The sequence below is a fragment of the Aegilops tauschii genome, chromosome 3 (assembly GCF_002575655.3).
Source record: "Aegilops tauschii subsp. strangulata cultivar AL8/78 chromosome 3, Aet v6.0, whole genome shotgun sequence".
Taxonomy (NCBI): domain Eukaryota; kingdom Viridiplantae; phylum Streptophyta; class Magnoliopsida; order Poales; family Poaceae; genus Aegilops; species Aegilops tauschii.
Window position 1 is genome coordinate 13,066,465 of NC_053037.3, and position 20,700 is coordinate 13,087,164.

Here is a 20,700-nt window from a genome sequence, read left to right on the forward strand (position 1 = left end):
ATGACATTCTTATTATTGGGGACGTGCATTTCCCCGTTGAGGTAACCTAGTGCTATTCGAAAATTCTCCGGTTCCATCCGATTCGGAATGAGTCTGTTAACAAGACTTGATCAACCTTGTTAGTGGATTCCTTTTGATGAGCATGTGATGGATGAAGTTAGAAAGCACAACTCTCTGTACCCTCCTTTTACTTTCTGTTATTTAGATTAAATAAAGCAAAAATAGTATTTTCTGTCTGTTTTTTGAATTATCTTTGCAATACAAAAATACCCCGAAAATAAAAGTTCTCCAAATGCCCTGAAATTGAAATTTGATTTTTTGTAGAATATTTAAGAATATCTGGCACTGAGAACACATCAGGGGGAGCCACCACCTGGCCACGAGGGTCCAGGGCGCGCCCACCCCCCGTGGGCGCGCCCCCTGCCTCGTGGGCCCCACGTGCCCCCTCCACTTATTCCTGCACCCACACACTTCGTCTTCCTCCAGAAAAAATCACCACACAGCTCAAACTCGTGTTCTAGCTCGTTTTGCTGTGATTTTCGATCTCCTTGCTCAAAGCTCCACTCACAAAACTGCTTTGGGGGATTGTTCTTCGAAAAAGAAAATGATGAAGAGATTGTTGAGAGGCTCTTCGAGCCGAAGCTCGAAGGATAAGCAAAGTGAGGAGGATAAGAAACCCAAATATAATCTCCCTCACACTGCGGAGGTTCGGCTGTGTGAATGGCCTTGTGATGAGTTCTTGAAGGCAGCTGGGATTCATGACGATTTTTATTATTTGGCTGAGAATACAGGCCTCACCGACTTCCTCCGCGACCAGCGCGAACAGTATCTCCTACTCACTAATATTTTTGTGAAAAAATTTCATTTCCATGTTAGGAGATCACCACCTTCAGTGGAGTTTCATTTATATGATGAATTTAATGAGATGGTCTTATATGATTTTTTTTCGGGTATGCAAGATACCCTTTGAGGGCAGCATAGAGGAACCACACCATAATGATGTGGAGGGATTTATTAATGAAATTGCTGTAGGGGAAACGAGGAAAGTTTCCGGTGCAAGAATTACTAGCATACATTTTCCCGTTCTACGTTACTTTGCAATATTTGCTAGTAGATGCTTGATTGGTCGCGGGAACAGTGAAAATCTTAGTGCTCCTGATATTGTTATTTTGCGCCATGCTTTGTTTCGTGATACAACTTTCAGTTTAGGCGCTATTATTGCTAAACGATTAAGTCTGAACCGTACAAAGGGCCCCATCCTCGGTGGCATATTTGCTTCGCGCCTTGCTGCACACTTTAATATACCTATTAGGCATTATGAGAAAGAAGAAAAGTTGCTGCCCCCTGTCTTTCTAGATTATAAGAGTATGGTAGCACATGACTTTATTGTTAAAAATAAGAAGAAACTGCTCAAGTATAATTTGATATTCGATAAAAATTATTGTGAGTTCCTTACCTTGCCTGCGCCCTCTTTGTTTTTGTTTTCAGTCACGTACCTCATTTTGTCGGAGGCCATTCATGCATATTTGAGCGCGACACCTGCTCCAGAGGCTGAGCCGGAGCCACAACTTGACCCTTATCGGCAGTCTGTTTATCAGTGGAATCCGGAGGAGATCGCCAACCAGTGGCACCCCGAGGATCCTCCTCAGTACACTGGAGAGGACCACTTTGATCCGTGGGCATAGACCAACTTAGGCCAGAAGCCTAAGCCTGGGGGAGTACGTATTTCTCACCGACATTACATTCATGTTCACACACTCATTCTAGTTGTTGGTGCTCATACTTTTTCATTGTACTATCCATGCTAGATTATTTTCCTTTTTCTTGCTTTCTTCTTATGTGTTTGAAAAACCTTAAGAAAAACCTAAAAAAATAGTTGTAGCTTTAGGCTAGTTTACTTTCCATGCCAGTAGTAGTATTAATTAAAAAAACCCAAAAGATTTCTCGTTCTTCTTTTGCTTGTTGGGAGCTTTCGCGTGTAAATAGTTTTATTTCTTTTCTTTGGGGGTCGAGAGGAGAAGACCATAATGAAAATGTTGAAGTGGCTCTTATATGCATTATTGTTGATTTAACCAAGAGCCCATATTACCTTGTCTTCTCCCTTGAATTAAATGCTTGCAGATTCCAGCTTAGTCCAATGCACGTGCACTATTATTATTATCCACACCATTCGGTCGTGCAAGCGAAAGGCAATAATGACGATATATGATGGACTGATTGAGATGAGAGAAACTGGTATGAACTCGACCTCTCTTGTTTTTGTAAATATGATTAGTTCATCATTCCTGATTCAGCCTATTATGAATGAAACATGTTTGCAATGACAATTAGAGATTATAGTGGCTTATGCCATACTTAATTAGCTAAGAGTTTATAATGGTTTACCTTGTGTGCCAACATGCTATTAAAATGGTTGTGATGTGGTATGATAGGGTGGTATCCTCCTTTGAACGATTCAAGTGGCTTGACTTGGCACTTGTTCACACATGTAGTTGAAACAAAATCAACATAGCCTCCACGATATTTATGTTCATGGTGAATTATATCCTACTCATGCTTGCACTCAGTGTTGATTAATTTTAATGCATGTTCATGACTGTTGTCGCTCTCTAGTTGGTCGCTTCCCAGTCTCTTTCTAGCCTTCACTTGTACTAAGCGGGAATACTGCTTGTGCATCCACTTCCATAAACCTCAAAGTTATTCCATATGAGTCCACCAAACCTTCCTATATGCGGTATCTACCTGCCGTTCCAAGTAAATTTGTATGTGCCAAACTCTAAACCTTCAAATGAAATTCTGTTTTGTATGCTCGAATAGCTCATCTATCAACTAGGGATGTCTGCATCTTCCATGCTAGGCGGGTTATTCTCAAGAGGAGTGGGCTCTGCTCCTCACTCACGAGAAAATGGCTGGTCACCGGGATGCCCAGTACCATGCTCAAACCAAATCAAAATAATTGCAAACAAAACTCCCCCAGGACTGTTGTTAGTTGGAGGCACCCGTCGTTTCGGGCAAGCCATGGATTGATGCTTGTTGGTGGTGGGGGAGTATAAACTTTACCATTCTGCTTGGGAACCTCCTATAATGTGTGTAGCATGGAAGATATCGAGATCTCTCGGTTGTTATGTTGACAATGAAAGTATGCCACTCAAAATATTATTTATCTCTATTTCAAAACCGAGCTCTGGCACCTCTACAAATCCCTGCTTCCCTCTGCGAAGGGCCTATCTATTTACTTTTATATTGAGTCATCCTCCTCTAATTAAAAAGCACCAGTTGGAGAGCACCGCTGTCATTTGCATCCATTACTATTAATTTATATTGAGTATGACTATGATTGGATCTCTTTTACCATGAATTACAATGTCCAGTCAGTCCTTGATCTTCAGAGGTGCTCTGCATTTATGTTTTGGGGTCTCAGAAAGGGCTAGCGAGATACCATCTTGTTATATCATATTATGATTGTTTTGAGAAAGTGTTGTCATCCGAGATTTATTATTATTGCTCGCTAGTTGATTATGCCATTGATATGAGTAAACATGAGACCTAAATATTATTGTGAATATGGTTAGTTCATAATCTTTGCTGAAAACTTGAATGTTGGCTTTACATATTTACAACAACAAGAGCAAACAGAGTTTGTAAAAGTTTTTCTTTATCACTTTCAGTTTGTCAACTGAATTGCTTGAGGACAAGCAAAGGTTTAAGCTTGGGGGAGTTGATACGTCTCCATGGTATCTACTTTTCCAAACACTTTTGCCCTTGTTTTGGACTCTAACTTGCATGATTTTAATGGAACTAACCCGGACTGACGCTGTTTTTAGCAGAATTGCCATGGTGTTATTTTTGCGCAAAAATAAAAGTTCTCGGAATGGCCTGAAACTTCACGGAGAATATTTTTGGAATATATAACAAAATACTGGCGAAAGAATCAAGACCAGGGGGCCCACACCCTGTCCACGAGGGTGGGGGCGCGCCCCCTGTCTCGTGGGCCCCCTGAGGCTCCACCGGCCTCAACTCCAACTCCATATATTCACGTTCGGGGAGAAAAAAAATTAGAGAGAAGGGTTCATCGCGTTTTACGATACGGAGCCGCCGCCAAGCCCTAAACTCTCTCGGGAGGGCTGATCTGGAGTCCGTTCGGGGCTCCGGAGAGGGGAATCCGTCGCCGTCGCCATCATCAACCTTCCTCCATCACCAATTTCATGATGCTCACCGCCGTGCGTGAGTAATTCCATCGTAGGTTTGCTGGACGGTGATGGGTTGGATGAGATTTATCATGTAATCGAGTTAGTTTTGTTAGGGTTTGATCCCTAGTATCCACTATGTTTTGAGATTGATGTTGCTATGACTTTGCTATGCTTAATGCTTGTCACTAGGGCCCGAGTGCCATGAATTCAGATCTGAACCTATTATGTTTTCATGAATAAATGTGAGTTCTTGATTCTATCTTGCAAGTAATTAGTCACCTACTATGTGTTATGATCCGGTAACCCCGAAGTGATAATAATCGGGACCACTCCCGGTGATGACCGTAGTTTGAGGAGTTCATGTATTCATTAAGTGTTAATGCTGTGGTCCGGTACTCTATTAAAAGGAGGCCTTAATATCCCTTAGTTTCCAATAGGACCCCGCTGCCACGGGAGGGTAGGACAAAAGATGTCATGCAAGTTCTTTTCCATAAGCACGTATGACTATATTCGGAATACATGCCTACGTTACATTGATGAAATAGAGCTAGTTCTGTGTCACCCTAGGTTATAAATGTTGCATGAGGAATCGCATCCGACATAATTATCCATCACTGATCCAATGCCTATGAGCTTTTCACATATTGATCTTTGCTTAGTTACTTTACCGTTGCCACTGTTATAATTACTACAAAACTGCTACTGTTACTTTTGCCACCGTTACCGTTACTTCCATACTACTTTGCTACTAAGTACTTTGCTGTAGATAGTAAGTTTTCCAGGTGTGGTTGAATTGACAACTCAACTGCTAATAATTGAGAATATTCTTTGGCTCCCCTTGTGTTGAATCAATAAATTTGGGTTGAATACTCTACCCTCGAAAACTGTTGCAATCCCCTATACTTGTGGGTTATCACTTGACCCATTCCGTTAGCTTAGCACTTGATCGTTTAGTATATTGCTATTGCTTTCTTCATGACTTATACATGTGCCTATGACTATGAGATTATGCAACTCCCGAATTCCGGAGGAACACTTTGTGTGCTACCAAATGTCACAACGTAACTGGGTGATTATAAAGGTGCTCTATAGGTGTCTCCAATGGTACTTGTTGAGTTGGCATAGATTGAGATTAAGATTTGTCACTCCAATTGTCGGAGAGGTATCTCTGGGCCCTCTCGGTAATTCACATCACTATAAGCCTTGCAAGCAATGTGACTAAGAGTTACTTGCGGGATGATGCATTACGGAACGAGTACAGAGACTTGCCGGTAACGAGATTGAACTAGGAATTAAGATACCGACGATCGAATCTCGGGCAAGTAACATACCGATGACAAAGGGAACAACGTATGTTGTTATGCGGTTTGACCGATAAAGATCTTCGTAGAATATGTGGGAGCCAATATGAACATCCAGGTTCCGCTATTGGTTATTGACCAGAGACGTGTCTCAGTCCTGTCTACATAGTTCTCGAACCCGGGTCCGCATGCTTAACGTTCGGTGACGATCGGTATTATGAGTTTATTTGTTTTGATGTAACGAAGATAGTTCGGAGTCCCGGATGTGATCACGGACATGACGAGGAGTCTCAAAATGGTCGAGACATAAAGATTGATATATTGGATGACTATATTCGGACACCGGATGAGTTCCGGGGGTCACCGGATAATTATCAGAGTGCTGGGGGGTTATCGGAACCCCCGGGGGAACTATTGGGCCTACATGGGCCATAGGGAAGAGGGGAGGCAGCCCACAAGGGGCAGCCGCGCCCCCTCCCTGTAGGGAGTCCGAATTGGACTAGGGAGGGGGGCGCCCCCCCCTTTCCTTCTCCTCTCCCTCTCCTTCCTTCCCCCTTCCTCCTCCTAGTTGGACTAGGAAAGGGGGAGTCCTACTCCTAGGAGGAGGACTTCTCGCCCTCCTTGGCGCGCCCCAAGGGTCGGCCGGCCTCCCCCTTGCTCCTTTATATGCGGGGGCTTGGGGCACCCTAGGAGACACAAGTTGATCATTGATCTCTTAGCCGTGTGCGGTGCCCCCCTCCACCATAATCCACCTCGGTCATATCGTTGTAGTGCTTAGGCGAAGCCCTGCACCGGTAGCTTCATCATCACCGTCATCACGCCGTCGTGTTGACGAAGCTCTCCCTCGACACTCTGCTGGATCGTGAGTTCGTGGGACGTCACCGAGCCGAACGTGTGCAGATCGCGGAGGTGTCGTACTTTCGGTGCTAGGCTCGGTCGATCGTGAAGACGTACGACTACATCAACCGGGTTGTCATAACGCTTCCGCTTACGGTCTACGAGGGTACATGGACTACACTCTCCCCTCTCGTTGCTATGCATCACCATGATCTTGCGTGTGCGTAGGAATTTTTTTTGAAATTACTACGTTCCCCAACAGTGGAATCCCTCCCTCCCACCCCCTCGAGCACAAGTGAAAGCCTGCCCTCCCCTGCTTGGACGACGACGACACTCGGTGCCGTGCTCCTTCCTGAAGGCATCTCCCGGGGTTTGCTCTTGCGTTGGTGGAGCTGTTGGTTGTGCGGTGAAGGGTGTGGTGGCCTGATCCTCGATGCGGTAGCCTGCACGGTCCCTGGTGCGGATGGTCTCTACCACTGATGCCATACGAGAGGATTGGTGTCTCCATTTCCGGCGCCGATGGTACCCTGGTTGGTGGGAGTCTCGTCTCCGACGATTCCAATCCACGACCGGTACAAGGCATGGCCCCTCTTCGGCCTTCTCTGTGATATTCCGTTTCGATCGACGAGTCTCAGCCGGCGCCCTGCCTTGCCGCTGCCGACGATGGTCTTCTAGTGGTCGGTCTCCGTTGCGTGTGGGTCTGTTGTTGCTGTGTTTCATGGCATCTTGGGCTCCTTGGTCTGGGTTCTTGGAACACCTCCGTTGTTCGCCGGTGCGGCACATGTCCAGCCCAGGTGAAAGGGTAGTGGCCCTTTGCGGCGACGGATACAGACCTTGTGGTTGCTCATGTTTGGCCCTCTGGTTGCAGTCAGCGGCACGATACATTGCCCGGTGTTGCCCTCCTTCTGAGGCCTTAGTTTGGTTAGTTGGTTTCGGCTTTGCGGCGGTCGATGGCATATGCACTTGCTGTAGCCTTTGAGTCATTCCTCGCAGCACTATGTATCTTATTCCGCATTGCTTCTTTTCTCTGTTTTGTAATTCCTATGTACTCCTGGCCGGTTGATAGCTTTGTTAATTCAAAGTCGGGCTAGGTTCGAGCCTTTTCTCGGGCTCGGCCAATGCCTTTTCTCTAAAAAAAAGGCAACCTGGCCGGAGCTCGGCGCTCGTCGGCAGCGGTGCGATGGCGGGGACGGGCGGCGTCACTGCTTCCTCATCGCCGTTTGACGAGAGCTTGCGGCGAATGACCAACAGTGATTTTTTTTCTTGCAACATCCTCCCTGTTGCATGAAACATTTCTGCAACATCATTGATGTTGCAAAACTCTCTTTCATAACCCCTATTTAAAGGTGAAGATAAAAAATTCTGCAATATTAGCTCCTTCGCAAAAAGAAAAAAAATCTGCAACAATACTTTTGTTGCAAAAGTTCTGTAACATAAACTCTGTTGCAAATGTCCGAGCGCAACATCATCCATGTTGCAAAGCTCGTAGCTAAATATGACGGTCATCTCACATTGAATCCATTGGCTCGTGAGGCGGCGGATCTTTTAAAATTATTCGCCGGCCGACGGGTAGCATTGCCCATGTTTCATCTTTATAAACGAACGGTGCAGTTTTCTTTGGTTTCTTTTATTTGCAAAGTTTTCTTCGGTTTTACACAATCTCTTTTCCCAAGAGGCAACGTGAACATATATTATGAGTTCTTTTACGCACAGAAATTTAGAAACAGAATAATAAAAATTTAAAAGTGCATCAGAACACCTATCGATGGGTTGTGTGATCTCTGTATTCCTTTACCCTCTCGACGGCGACCATAGAAGTTTAGATGAAAAGACTGCATTGTGCCTGAACATTTTCATAAGTCCATGAACTCTTTCAAAATTCATAAACATTTTTCTAAAGTTTTTGAACATATTCTAAAATTCATGTCATTTTCTAAACATTTGTTTTATACATACAACACCATTTTAAAATCCATGTTTCCAAAATTTATGAATTTTTCAAAAACTTAATGATATAAAATTTGTGAACATTTAATAAAAAATCCATGGGCCTTTCATGGTTTTTATTTTATTTTTACATTTTCTATTCAACATATTTTTTCCAATCTATGGATATTTATAAAAATTCATGACTTTTTCTGCAAACCAAATTTTAAAATCAGAAGATCGTTGGGAAAGGTGGGCTGCTGCCTAAGGATCCGCCAGTGTGAAAAATCAAAGGAAACCGGAAAACAACAAGAAGAAGAAAAATCTACTCCCCATCACGGCCGAACTGGGTCGGCCCATCACGGCCGTGCGTGTGGGCTACCCTTCCCGGCGTCCCCCAACGGCGGTGAACCACAGTATAAAACAAACCACGTTTCTACCCCACTGCACACGTTTCAAGCTACAAAAAAAAGCTTGAAACCTACAGTATAAAACAAACCACGGTCCTACCCCAACCCTGATAAATAAAGACCAAACACATTGTATTCTTACCCTCCAGACAGTCAGAGAGTACATCACATAGTGCAGGTAGTACAAGATCATAAAACTGAAGTTCTCCAGGTATTTCTACAACAGATTTAGTACAGATGACAAACACGTCATGCAACAAATGAAAACTAACTCGTCGCGTTGCAACCACAGATAATGTTCAAACTATTCAGGGAAAGACCCTCATGATTACAGTCCAGAAGAATAGTACTCGTCTTACATGTATCAAAATAATTAAGCAATATTGAAGTCTTTTATGAAGCATGGATGGAGGGTTTTCTATCCGCACCATGTTTACATTGACTGATTGCGAATATCAGGCGCCCCTGATGCTTGTTGATTGCATGCCTGAGTACGGCTTCGATACCCTCCAGGTCCCAGTTTTTAGGCTCTGGAGGAGAATAGGCCTGCAGAGTATATATTCACCTTGAATGACACGATGCTTTTCAGATGCTCGATGTCCTCAAGTATACCATCACCTTGCTGCTCTGCTTTTGCGTTGCACTCCATAGTGAGCCTCTGAAGCTTGTGCATGGCCATGGCCTCGAACACGATGCAAATTGCGGATCGAGAGGAGGAAACAGGAGGGCGAGAGGGCACGGAGTCACCATGCAATTGCTGGTTAGCTAATTTCCGGGATCATGTCTGGCGAGTGCTACACAACTGAGGAGGAGGAAATTGCTGGTTAGTTAACTCCTCTTCAAACATCTCTCTTACTTATTTCTCTGGAGGAGAGTAACCAAAGACGCTTGCTGCTGATCGATATTAACACTTAGGATTACACAGTCAATTACATTTCTACTGCACACATCGAAAGCTACACATAAAAACTTGAACCTATAAAATAAACCACTGTCCAACCCAGATTAAAGACCAGAAGAAGTTCTGCAAATCATCATGGGCATTGTACTCGTACCCTTCAGAAAGTAAGGAGGAATATCACAGAGTACAGCTACAAGTTTATAAACTGAAGTTTTGCTGGGATGTCTACAACAGAGTACAAGTACAAGTCCAGATGACAAACCTGTCGCACGTGAAACAAATAAAAATTAACTCACTGTCACCGCAGAAAAATGTTGAAATTATTCAGGGAAAGACCCTCATTGTTACAGTCCAGAAGAATAAAAACTCGAACCTGTGAAATAAACCACTGTCCAACCATCATGCGCCTTGTACTTGTATCCTTCAGAAAGTAAGGGAGTAGCATTACAGAGCACAAGTACATTTAAAAACTGAAGTTTTGCAGGGATTTCTACAACAGAATACAAGTGCAACAAATAAAAATTAACTCACTTTCACGGGAGAAAGCTGTTGAAATTATTCAGGGAAAGACTCTCATGATTACAGTCCAGTAGAATAGTAAAGTTTTACATGTATCGGAATAACTAAACAATACTGAAGGCTTACATTTACCACAATAGTTTGACAGTAGTAAAGCATAAATGTATCAGAAGAGCTAGACATCTTCATCTTTATTTAGGGGGTACAGACAAGGCACACAATATAACATATGCTTCTGAAGATCTTACATTTACCACAATAATTTGACAGTAGTGCAGTCATAAATGTATCAGAAGAGATAGGCATCTTCATTTTTTATTTAGATAGAGGTGCAAACAAGGCACACAATATAACATATGCTTCTGGTCTGGAGATCTTGCACACTGGTTAATATTCCAGAGCTCTCATTCAATAGGTTGCAGCACAAACTCCACCTCCTTCAGAGAAATTGGTTATTCTTCATCTGTTTTCTTTGCGAAGCCTGCCCACTTCACAACCACAAATACATAGACATGATCGTACACCTTGTCGAAGAACCGGAAGTAAGCAATTCTCCATGTCTTCTTGAACAGCAGTGCACAAAACACCATCCAGAGCCCCACCACAAATCCCAGCACAAGACCAAAGTGAAACGTCAGTGGATCAAATTCTTGGTTACTGCTTCTGAGATCGCCATGGATGAAAGGATCATTTCCTGAACAATTCTTGTGGACAGGAGGCCCACAAAGTCCATTGTTGCCGATGTACATAAGTGACGGGTTCTCCGAATTGAGGGTGTCAAGTTGGCGGCCAGAGGGTATCCTTCCAGACAAACTGTTGTAGGACAGGTTCAGGGCGGCCAGAGATGTCAGATTTGACAAGCTCGATGGGATTTCACCAGAAAGCTTGTTCTGAGAGAGGTCAAGAGATACCAGTGACTGCATGGTGCCAATCATGCTTGGAATTTCTCCACTCAATTGGTTTGATGATAAGTTCATATTCATTAGTGCAGCAAGCGAAGTGATGTATGTAGGAATTTCACCAGTCAGGGAGTTGCATGATAAATCAATGCTCACAAAATATGCAAGTGTTCTGCCAAATAAGTATACAAGCTGCTGCCCTTTTGTCTGTACTGACAATATATGTCCTAGCTGTTCAACATTCAGTATGCTGCTAGTGCGTAAGTTTGTGGTTCCATGAGATTCAACAGAACCATCCATACCAACTGATTCCTGTTGTAATGTTCTCATAAATGTTAGGTTCAACAGATGCTGAGGTATTGCACCAGAGAAGCTGTTGCCTGATAGATCTAAGTATCGAAGATACCCAAGCTCAGTTATGTCAACTGGAATATTATCAGAAAAATTATTGTGGCTCAGTATCAGAAAATGTAAATTCACCAGCTTTCCTATCCATGTAGGTAATCTTCCAGAGAACTTATTCCATGACAAATCCAAGAACTTCAGACCTGTGTTGTTCTGCAAAAATGCTGGCATTTTTCCTGATAAACTGTTATTGTTGAGTATAAAAAATTGTATGTTGTGGATTTCAAAACATTGGGGAATTTCACCCTCCAAAATATTGTTCGACAAATCCAGATACACCAACCATTCAAGTTTGCAAATAGATTCTGGAATATAGCCACCAATTTGATTTGAATGCACAGACAATACTTCAAGTAGTGAGGCTCCAAGGTTTGATGGTATTGTTTCTGAAAATTTATTGTTGGAGATGTCTAACCATGTGATATTATTTGGCAATGCAGGTATTGGGCCAGTAAACCGGTTTGAATTGAGAACGAGTTTCTTAAAAGCCATGCGATCCAGATCTGCTGGCAAGCTGCCACTTATTTGGTTGTTAGAGATATCCAGTGATGTGGCATGTGAAAATGCAGACCAAAACCAATCAGGAAACTCGCCCTTCAAACCGTTGCTTGAAATGTCAAGCCCAGTGGTTTTCAGCTGCTGAAGCCAAGGTGGAAACAGAGGACCCATCTGGCAAGATCCAAATGATGCATACTTCAGAGTAACGGGAGGACGCCAATCGGAACTCAGTACAATCTTCAAATTGTTGGAAGAGATGTCTATTGCCCTTAAACTTGTTAGATTTGCGAAGTGTTCTTCCGTGATCACTCCAGTAAAGTTATTTTCCCTTAGGGCCAGAGAATTCAGATTAATAAGAGAACCTATTTCAGTGGGTACAGTTCCACTGAGAAGATTGCTTGAGAGGAGAAGTTCACTCATATACATCAATTTCCCAAGATTGGCTGGTATACTTCCGGTGAGCTGATTGTTATAGAGTGCAAGGGAGGTTAGACCTGTCATATTCCCAATCTGTGGTGGTATAGTTCCAACAAGGTTGTTTGAATAGAGGTATAGTATGCTCAACCTAGTGAACTCACTAATAAAGTCTGGCAGAGTTCCAGTGAAATTGTTGATACTAAAATCCAGCTCCTGCAATTTTTTCCATGTGCATTGCGGCAAACTCTTCATCAGCACTGCTATGTCTCCATTCATGCTATTAACAGAGAGGTCAAGGATTTCCAAACTGCAAAGATTCTTATAGTATCCTGTCATCATCATGTTCTTGTTCTCATTGCGTGAAATATCAAGGACTTGAAGGTACGTCATGTTTCCTAGTGTGTCAGGGAGCTGCCCGAATAATCTGTTCTCCCCAAGATCGAGGTACTTCAAGCTTGTTGCTTTCCAAAACCAACCAGATGTGAGTGAGTGCTCAAAATCATTTGAGGACAGGTCAAGCTTCTCAAGTTTTGTGAGATTAAGGTGCAGAAGTGATTGGTTTGCACTATCAAGTGAACAGGAAGAAAGATGAATAACCCTCAGAGGTGGAATCATATTGAGGGTATGAGGCCAGTCAGGTATCCCTGAGAGCTGGACTCCGCTCATGCTAAGGAACTTCAGGAAAGGTAGCTTTGCCAGCCAGTTGATGTCCGTTGAGTACATCATAGAATTACCAGTTTGGGCAAGGTCAAGATACTGCAACTTAGACAGATTTCCTAGCTGAGAAGGCACTCTACCGGTAAACGGTATACCAGAGAGGTCAAGGTATCTCAAGTTCGTCATGGAGCCCATTAAATTAAGAATTTTGCTATTTGGCCCTGGTAAACAGTTCATGCTAAGGTCCAGGTGCTCTAAATGCTTCAAGGAAAGTAGAGAGGGACTTATCTCGCCGAACAAAGAATTGTCATGTTCACATGGATCATAGTAGCCCCAGGGGTTGTCCTCCACAATTGTACTGCGAAGGTGAAGCTTGACGACATGGCCAGTTCGATTGTTGCAACCGATGCCTCTCCACTGACAGCAATCTTGGCTGTCCCATGAGGTGAGGAGGTTGGTGCTGTCGCTTGTAATGCCCTTTTTGAAGGAGAGCAAGGCGGCCCTCTCGGTCGGGATGCAGCCACCCCCATGGGCATGCGGATGCTGGGGTTGTAGTGCATCATTTGTGAAGAACGAAAAGATGCTTATGCTGATGAGAGCGAGCAAGAGATTGATTGTGCGACGCATGGTGGATGAATGATCGAGTTGTCTAGCTGGGTGTTAGTATTTAGCTATGTACCAGAGATATATATGTCCTTCAGGGCCCCATGGATGCCTCGTTCAATCATACAACATACAATATTCAATCATACAACTATACAATATTTTGTGCCCATCTGTGATGGGAGTCACCAACTACTCCACTAGTTGGCTGACCCCTGACTGCAACCGCACTGTACCGTCGGCGTCAAAGTCAATTGATCCTGTTGTATATGTGGCGTGCACTCGACTAGGTACTACTCCAAACCTGACCAAAATTTTGCTTTGCAATTTCGTTGAAACTCTATAGTTTTATAAGTTTAAACAACATACAACAGCAAAAAGGGATTGAAAGGAGCATCAGTAGCACAAAGTAGCCGGTAAGACTGTAGCTTCTATGATAGTTGGCCCGATTTTGAAGCATGCCCTTGGTCCCAAACAAAAGAAATAAATGTTGCTAGAAGAAAGAAGTTGGTTGCTGCATTGTATGGAATATTATGCAACTGTTAGTGAGCGCTGGAATACGGATTGAGCTTTGCAACTTACTTAATGGCACGGGAATTGATATATTTAAGCAGGCCTCTGCCTCCCCTACTTTGAAGACTGAATTTCATATGGGTCCTGTTTGGAGAAACATCGAAGGATCAGATCTATGGAGCACCCTCTAGCCACAAGCCCACAATCATCAAAATGCAGAACTTATTTCTGGCTAGCTAATGACAGGGGTTATTTTAATCAAAAACAGGACAGGGGTTAATATTTTAGTATGACCAATTGCTGAAGGAGAATGAGTGAGTGACTAGTGGTTGTGGTGAGCTGTTTTCCTGTTGCAGATTTGTCTGCTTGACCTGCTAAGCTGCTACCACTATGCTAGCTTTATATCTGTCAGTTTCCATTATGTGGAACTTGTAGTCAAGTTACAATAAGTAGAAGGCTTGATAATGGCACCTAAGCAAGTAAATATTGACCAGTATGTATGATTTTTCTTCTTCTTTGCATGTGTATATAAACTGTTGTCTGTTTGATGATTGTTGTGCGTTACATATTTTTGTAGAATACCTGTTGGTTAAATTATCCTTATGCCAAGATTCAGCGAGTAGTTGAACAGAAGACGATGCTGCTCCTACAGTTTCTGCACTGGGAGTCACGTTTTTGTGGAGTTTGCCTCTATCTGTTTTTTGATGCTCTGCATCTCCGATTTTAATCTTTTGTTGCTTGCCTGACTGATCTTTGCGTATATTGCCCATGTGCTGTTACTTGTTAGGGCATCTCCAACGCCGACCCACAAACCTCAAATCTAGATCGGCCTGATCTGCTAGACATTTATATATTGATGACGTGGGCACCATTCTCTTGCCGAGCAAAGGCAAAGGTACGGCGCGCGCAAACTCCTTTCTTTCTGCACTTCAGTCATTAGCTGCACATTTTGGTCATGAATAAACTGATCACAGCTTGGCTCGTCGAGGACTTGCAGACAAAGTGGTCATGGCGGCACCAAGCCGTGGGAGTGTTGCGACGTGACCTCCTGCACCAGGTCGATCCCGCCGAAGTGCAGCTGCGAGGACGTGGTCGACAACTGTACTGCAACCTGCAAGGTCTGCAAGCCCGTGTACCTGCCCCGCCGCGTTTGCCTAGACCAGTACACCGGCGACCCCGGTCCCAAGTGCACGGAGGAGGATGTCGCGGCCGGCGGTAACTAGCACGTGCCCGCTTGCACGTCTATCAACCGGTCGACGCACCATCGAGCTTGCGGAATCCTCACACACGCCTCGTACTCTAGCTACTTGCTACTTTGTCTCAAGAAAAAAAGAGAGTAAGAAAAAAAACTACTTGCTGCTGCAGCAGCCTGCAGTGGTTCACAATAACATGGATGGCCGGCCTCCTGCTACCGTTACAGCCTGTCATAGCACTGCTAGCCTGTGTGGTGGTCAGTCTGTACCTGGCAATGTTTTAATGAATTTTCAAAAGTTTAAATGAATAATGATTGTTTCAGTTTCAAGCAGTCTCCCTGTATCTCTAGATTGACAATTGAGTTTACTCAACTACAATAGTATTTTATTTTATTTTTGTTAATTTTAGTGTTTGTTTAACCAACTTATCTCCAGTCTCGTGACTATTTCGCACAACTTCGCAATCACAACCTAAGTCTAAACCGACTTTAAAATACTTATGTTTTTCTGTTGCAGTATCTTTTTTTATCTGAATCAAAGAGATATTACTAGCAATCAATAATTAAAAAGATACATGGAGTTTCGAACTAACTTAAATTGATTTGTAGTGTGTTGCTAATGTCATTAAAGTTTCATATGAACAGTAGAAATCAATCGCCTTTCACATTTGTTTCTCTCTTTGACAGGTTACATTCATTTTGACTACCTCATCAGGTATTCAGGTCCAGACCCTAACCAGACGACAGTGCACATTTCAGTTCTACCATAGTTCACCAATATATAGTTTACAGAGTTTTGACATCGGTGCACACACAGAGAGTAATACAAGTGTTCTGTCCTTCCATGTCGTGCCTGAATTCTTGAATTAAGAAAGCGAATCTTGATCTATCTCTGTCCCTGTTCTTTATCAAGTCGATTGCCTCCAAGCAGTCTGATTGAACTAGAATGGGAAGATTACTCCATTTTCCAAGCAGCGCCAAATTTTCCATTAAAGCGAAAGCTCCGCCTCTAGTGCAACGCTACATGATAAAAGCTGATGGCAAGATGTGAACATTATGGCCCCTGCATCGTCCGGGTAACACATTTCCGGTCACTGCTGAGTAACCAGTTGGATCGAAGGAACCATCTGTGTTCAGTTTCAGCCATCCTTGTCCTGGTGGCACCCAGGGAATATTACACATCGCTGGCGCTTTTACTTGGTGTTGTCTACAAATGCAGAATCTGAATCTATAAGCATTGTTACTCCTACTTAACTAGCATCAGTTTGTTGTATTCTTCTTCATGAACAAATTCCTTTTAGTATTTGTTTTCTTCAGGTTGTTCACTCTTCAGGCCATCAACTATTTAATCTGACTGCATCTTATAAATCATATATACTTCCCTTAGTTGATATAGGTGATAAAGTAATGGGCTCATGGCTGCTGATGATGACAAAGGTGCTGCAGCTGGTATGTGTGCATGCATGACATGGAACTCGAGGACTGGATTCTTGCTGGGAGGGAGAATGATGCCATGGTGCAGAAGTTACACAACCACGATAAGGTTTGATTTCAAGCAAAGGCCTTCTTCTAAAGTCCTAATTATATGATGATACAGTATGATCACCTTAACCACCAGAATTTGATCAGTCTTTCTTTCCTAATTTATTTCATCAGATATAACTACATAAACAATTTGGTAATTTCGAAACTGGAATACACACCTTAACTAATTATATGAACTGAAGTGAGATCATGCAGAATGAATTCTCTCGGAGTAAAGTTTCCTGATTGCTGTATATATCTTGCTGCATGATCGTCTCCATAGTCTTAAGACCCAGTAATGTAATCATTGTAAGGCTCAGTGTAATTGTTAACAATGTTTGCTTAGTCATCTATCCATAGTCCTAAGCCTCAAGAACTGAATGTGCCTATTGCTGATCGCAAAAATATGCTTGTGTGAGCTTTCAAACTAAGCGTCACAGGTCTCCACATACAGATACTCTGCCTCAGAGATTTGTTTGTTTTACTAATTATTTTCTTATCAGAAGTCCACTGTATCAGATTACTCGGTATGATCGTTGCTTATTTGATAGATCCTTTCTCCTTGGTTTGATTACATGTTGAAAGGATTCTATTTGTTTTGGTTCTAGTCGTCTCACTGTCATCATCTTGGTGCAGCAAATATGTAGTCTTGTTGTACCTGTTGTCATTTCTTTGTTGGCGAGCCATTACTTGATGACTTGATTTGGGCTCTGTGGATTGGCTTCATGAGAACGTGTTTCTCAGTTTTGGTAATGCGTTACTAATTAATTTGTGTTAGCAGATTGACTTTTTACTGAGTTTATCTTAGCGGGACTTGTAGTTTTCTAAACAGTAGGCTTTGGCTCTTTTACATAAGGGTTAGGTTTCTTCAGATTCATGTACCCTGGCGCTACAGCATCACACCATTGATAAAGCTTCTTCACAATGGTGTTTAAAGCTTAAATTAACAATTTCATCAGAGTTCAAGCATTACACTCTGTTATGTTTCTTGCCAAGTGCTCTATGTAATGCTTTGTAGTCCCAGTGTGACTTCTCTGTTTTCTTACCAGTCAGGTGATATTTTATATTCAGTCCGATCGTGGAAACAATGTAAAATATTTCATCTTGACCTATTGCATCCATTTTTCTGTTTTAGTACAGTATATGTATGCCCGCACAAAATATACCTATGTCCCCTGTTTGAGGTGTAGCGTAGTAGTAGAAACTTGATGTACAGTCAACTGTAAGGCTTTATACATGTGTTAAAAAAAAGCTAATATAAATGCAAAGCTGTTGAATGCCTTAATCTTCGTTTCAGTGTGTGACATACAGTCAAGTTAATGCACATTCTTACATGACAATAATAACATACCTTAGCCGGTAAAACTGTAGCTCCAAAGCTAGTTGGCCGAATTTTGAACCCTGCTCTTGATCTTAAACAGAAGAAAGAAACGCTGGTAGAAGAAATTGGCGGATGGCTGCACTGTATGCAACAATTATGCTACTTACTTAATGGCAAAGACTTTGATAAGTTTAAGCAAGTCTCTGCCTCACTATGAAGCCTGATTATTAGAAGTGTCATGTTTGGAGTTACGATCAATTAATAACTGACCTTGCTGAAGGGGAATGAGTGAGTGACTACACAAGATGATTGTTGTGCCAATTTTGGTTTGGAAGTTGGTACACAGGATGATGGAAAACCCAATTTCGGAAGGGATAGCACCTTCGGGAGCAATTGCTGGTTAGTAGCTAATTTCTCTTCAATCATTTCTCTTACTTATTTCTCTGTATACCCGTCATTCAGAGTAACCAATCACACATGCCCCAGTCTAAATCTTGTTAAATTCAACATTTTGTGGATTGCACGGTCAATGATATTTCTACTGCACACATTTGGAGTCACAAATAATAACTTGAAACCTATGAAACAAGCCACAGTCCCACCGAGATAAAGTACCAAACGCGGTTCTGCAAGTAATCACGCACTTTGTACTTGTGCCCTTGAAAAAGTAAAGGAGCACATCACAGAATACAAAATTATGTAAACGTAAGTCTTACATGGATTTCTACAACTGATTTAATTCAGATGCCAAACCCATTGTGCAACAAAGAGAAAGTAAATTGCTGTAACCACAGGAAAATGTTGAAATTATTCAGGGAAGACCCTGATGATTATTATAACCCAGAAGATTAGTAAATTCTTACATGTATGATGTATCCGAATAATGAAATAATATTAAAGTCTCACATTTACCACCACAGTTCGACAGTACTAAAGTTTGACCTTTAGCACCGGTTCGTGCCACGGACCGGTACTAAAGTGAGTGGTGGCAGGATGTTGTCAGTCCGGGGCCCCTCCAGCACCTTTAGTACCGGTTCATGGTACGAACCGGTGCTAAAGGTCGTCCTACATAAGCCCTTCGTCCACCCGAGCTCGCTCTGTTCTTCCCCTTTTCCCTCTCCTCTCTGTTCTTCCCCTCTTCCTCTTGAGCTCATCACACATTTTGCCCAAAATTTGTCAAGATTTGAAGGCCCCCATCCATTCAAATGATCACAAAGGTTAGCAACTTTGTCCTTTCATCTCTCATTGCTAGATTAGCTCTTGCAATGCTTTGTATAGTGATTAATTTATGAGTTTAGTAATTTAGTAGAAAATATATGTGCTAGTATTTGATTTATATGCAATTTGTGGTCAAAACTAACACTTAGTTTGCATATGTAGGTGTGGTTTACTTAGTGCCTTCTAAATCTCCATCGTAACCACAGTCGATCGCCCGCACCGTTCCGTCGCCGGCACCACCTTGTGGTGAGCCTCTTGTTCATGAATGTTTTACATTACCAAATTGATGTTTGTGTGATTTGGATATATAGTTACTCGTATAATTATCTTACCCGTACGTTGTTTGTTATACATAGTGCCATGGTTTTTATATCCGTCCCCGTCGGCCCCGTCCTTGTTATGATTCGGATGTGGTATATTCTCTTTTAAAACTAGTTGTTGCATTTCGTGTTTATGACAAATTATGCCCATCAAGTTGACATAGATATTTTTGTCTAGGAGGTTTGTGAACCGGAAATTCCAACCGACCCTATTGTCGAGAGGTTAAATTTAGTTGAAAGAGAAAACGAGTATTTGAAAGAAAAATTGAAAAGAATTGAGGGGGAGAAGATGGAATTGGAGTTGCATGTTGCCGATGTCGTCGATGATCACAAGATCAAGATGGAGAAAATGCGCTTGAAGATTAGAAAGATTAGAAAATATGCCATTGATAGTGAGGCTTGGTATCATTATGCTGTTGGATCAATTGTTACCTTAGTTGCGATCTTGATCGCATTTGTTGTTGCATTTAAATTCTTTAGTTAGAGAGTTATTTGTTTGTTGCATTTAAGTCTTGTATGAACTTTATGTATGAACTTGTATTAATTTGGTCTATTCGGTGTTGTGTAATGAAGATGAGCCGACAATGGATGTACGATGACCGATGCTCTCCCGAGTTCATTAATGGCGTGCAAACTTTTCTGCTTGCGGCTGAGGCAAACAAGCGGGCGGATGGTTTTATGCCTTGTCCATGTTTAGTCTGTAAGAATGATCACAATTACTCTACGTCAAGAACCATTCACGTCCACCTATTTAAGTCTGGTTTCATGCCCCACTATAATGTTTGGACCAAGCACGGAGAAAGAGGGGTTATGATGGAAGACAATGAAGAAGAAGAGGACGACGACAGCTATCCTGGCCATGGGTTCCCTGAATACGATGATACAACAATGGGGGAAGAAGCTGAGCCGGCAATGCGGGAAGAAGCTGAAGAAGAGGCATCAGATGAGCCCGCTGATGATCTAGGTCGGGCCATTGCCGATGCAAAGAGAAACTGCGCAAGTGATTTGGAGAAGAAGAAGTTGCAGCGCATGTTAGAGGATCACAAGAA

The 20,700-nt window shown here is 42.5% G+C and overlaps 1 protein-coding gene across 1 annotated transcript; it reads right to left on the minus strand.

Annotated features, from left to right (window-relative positions):
* Positions 1–9,152: 9,152 nt before the first annotated feature.
* LOC109777828 (receptor-like protein EIX1) lies at positions 9,153–13,597 on the minus strand. Its single transcript, XM_073509822.1, has one exon. The coding sequence runs from the start codon at positions 13,585–13,587 to the stop codon at positions 10,537–10,539; it is 3,051 nt and encodes a 1,016-aa protein (XP_073365923.1). The 5' UTR covers positions 13,588–13,597; the 3' UTR covers positions 9,153–10,536.
* Between the last annotated feature and the right edge of the window lie 7,103 nt (positions 13,598–20,700).

What these genes read in the sequence shown, in the direction of transcription:
- LOC109777828 (XM_073509822.1), bottom strand. Translation starts at nt 13,587, where the DNA reads ATGCGTCGCACAATCAATCTCTTGCTCGCTCTCATCAGCATAAGCATC.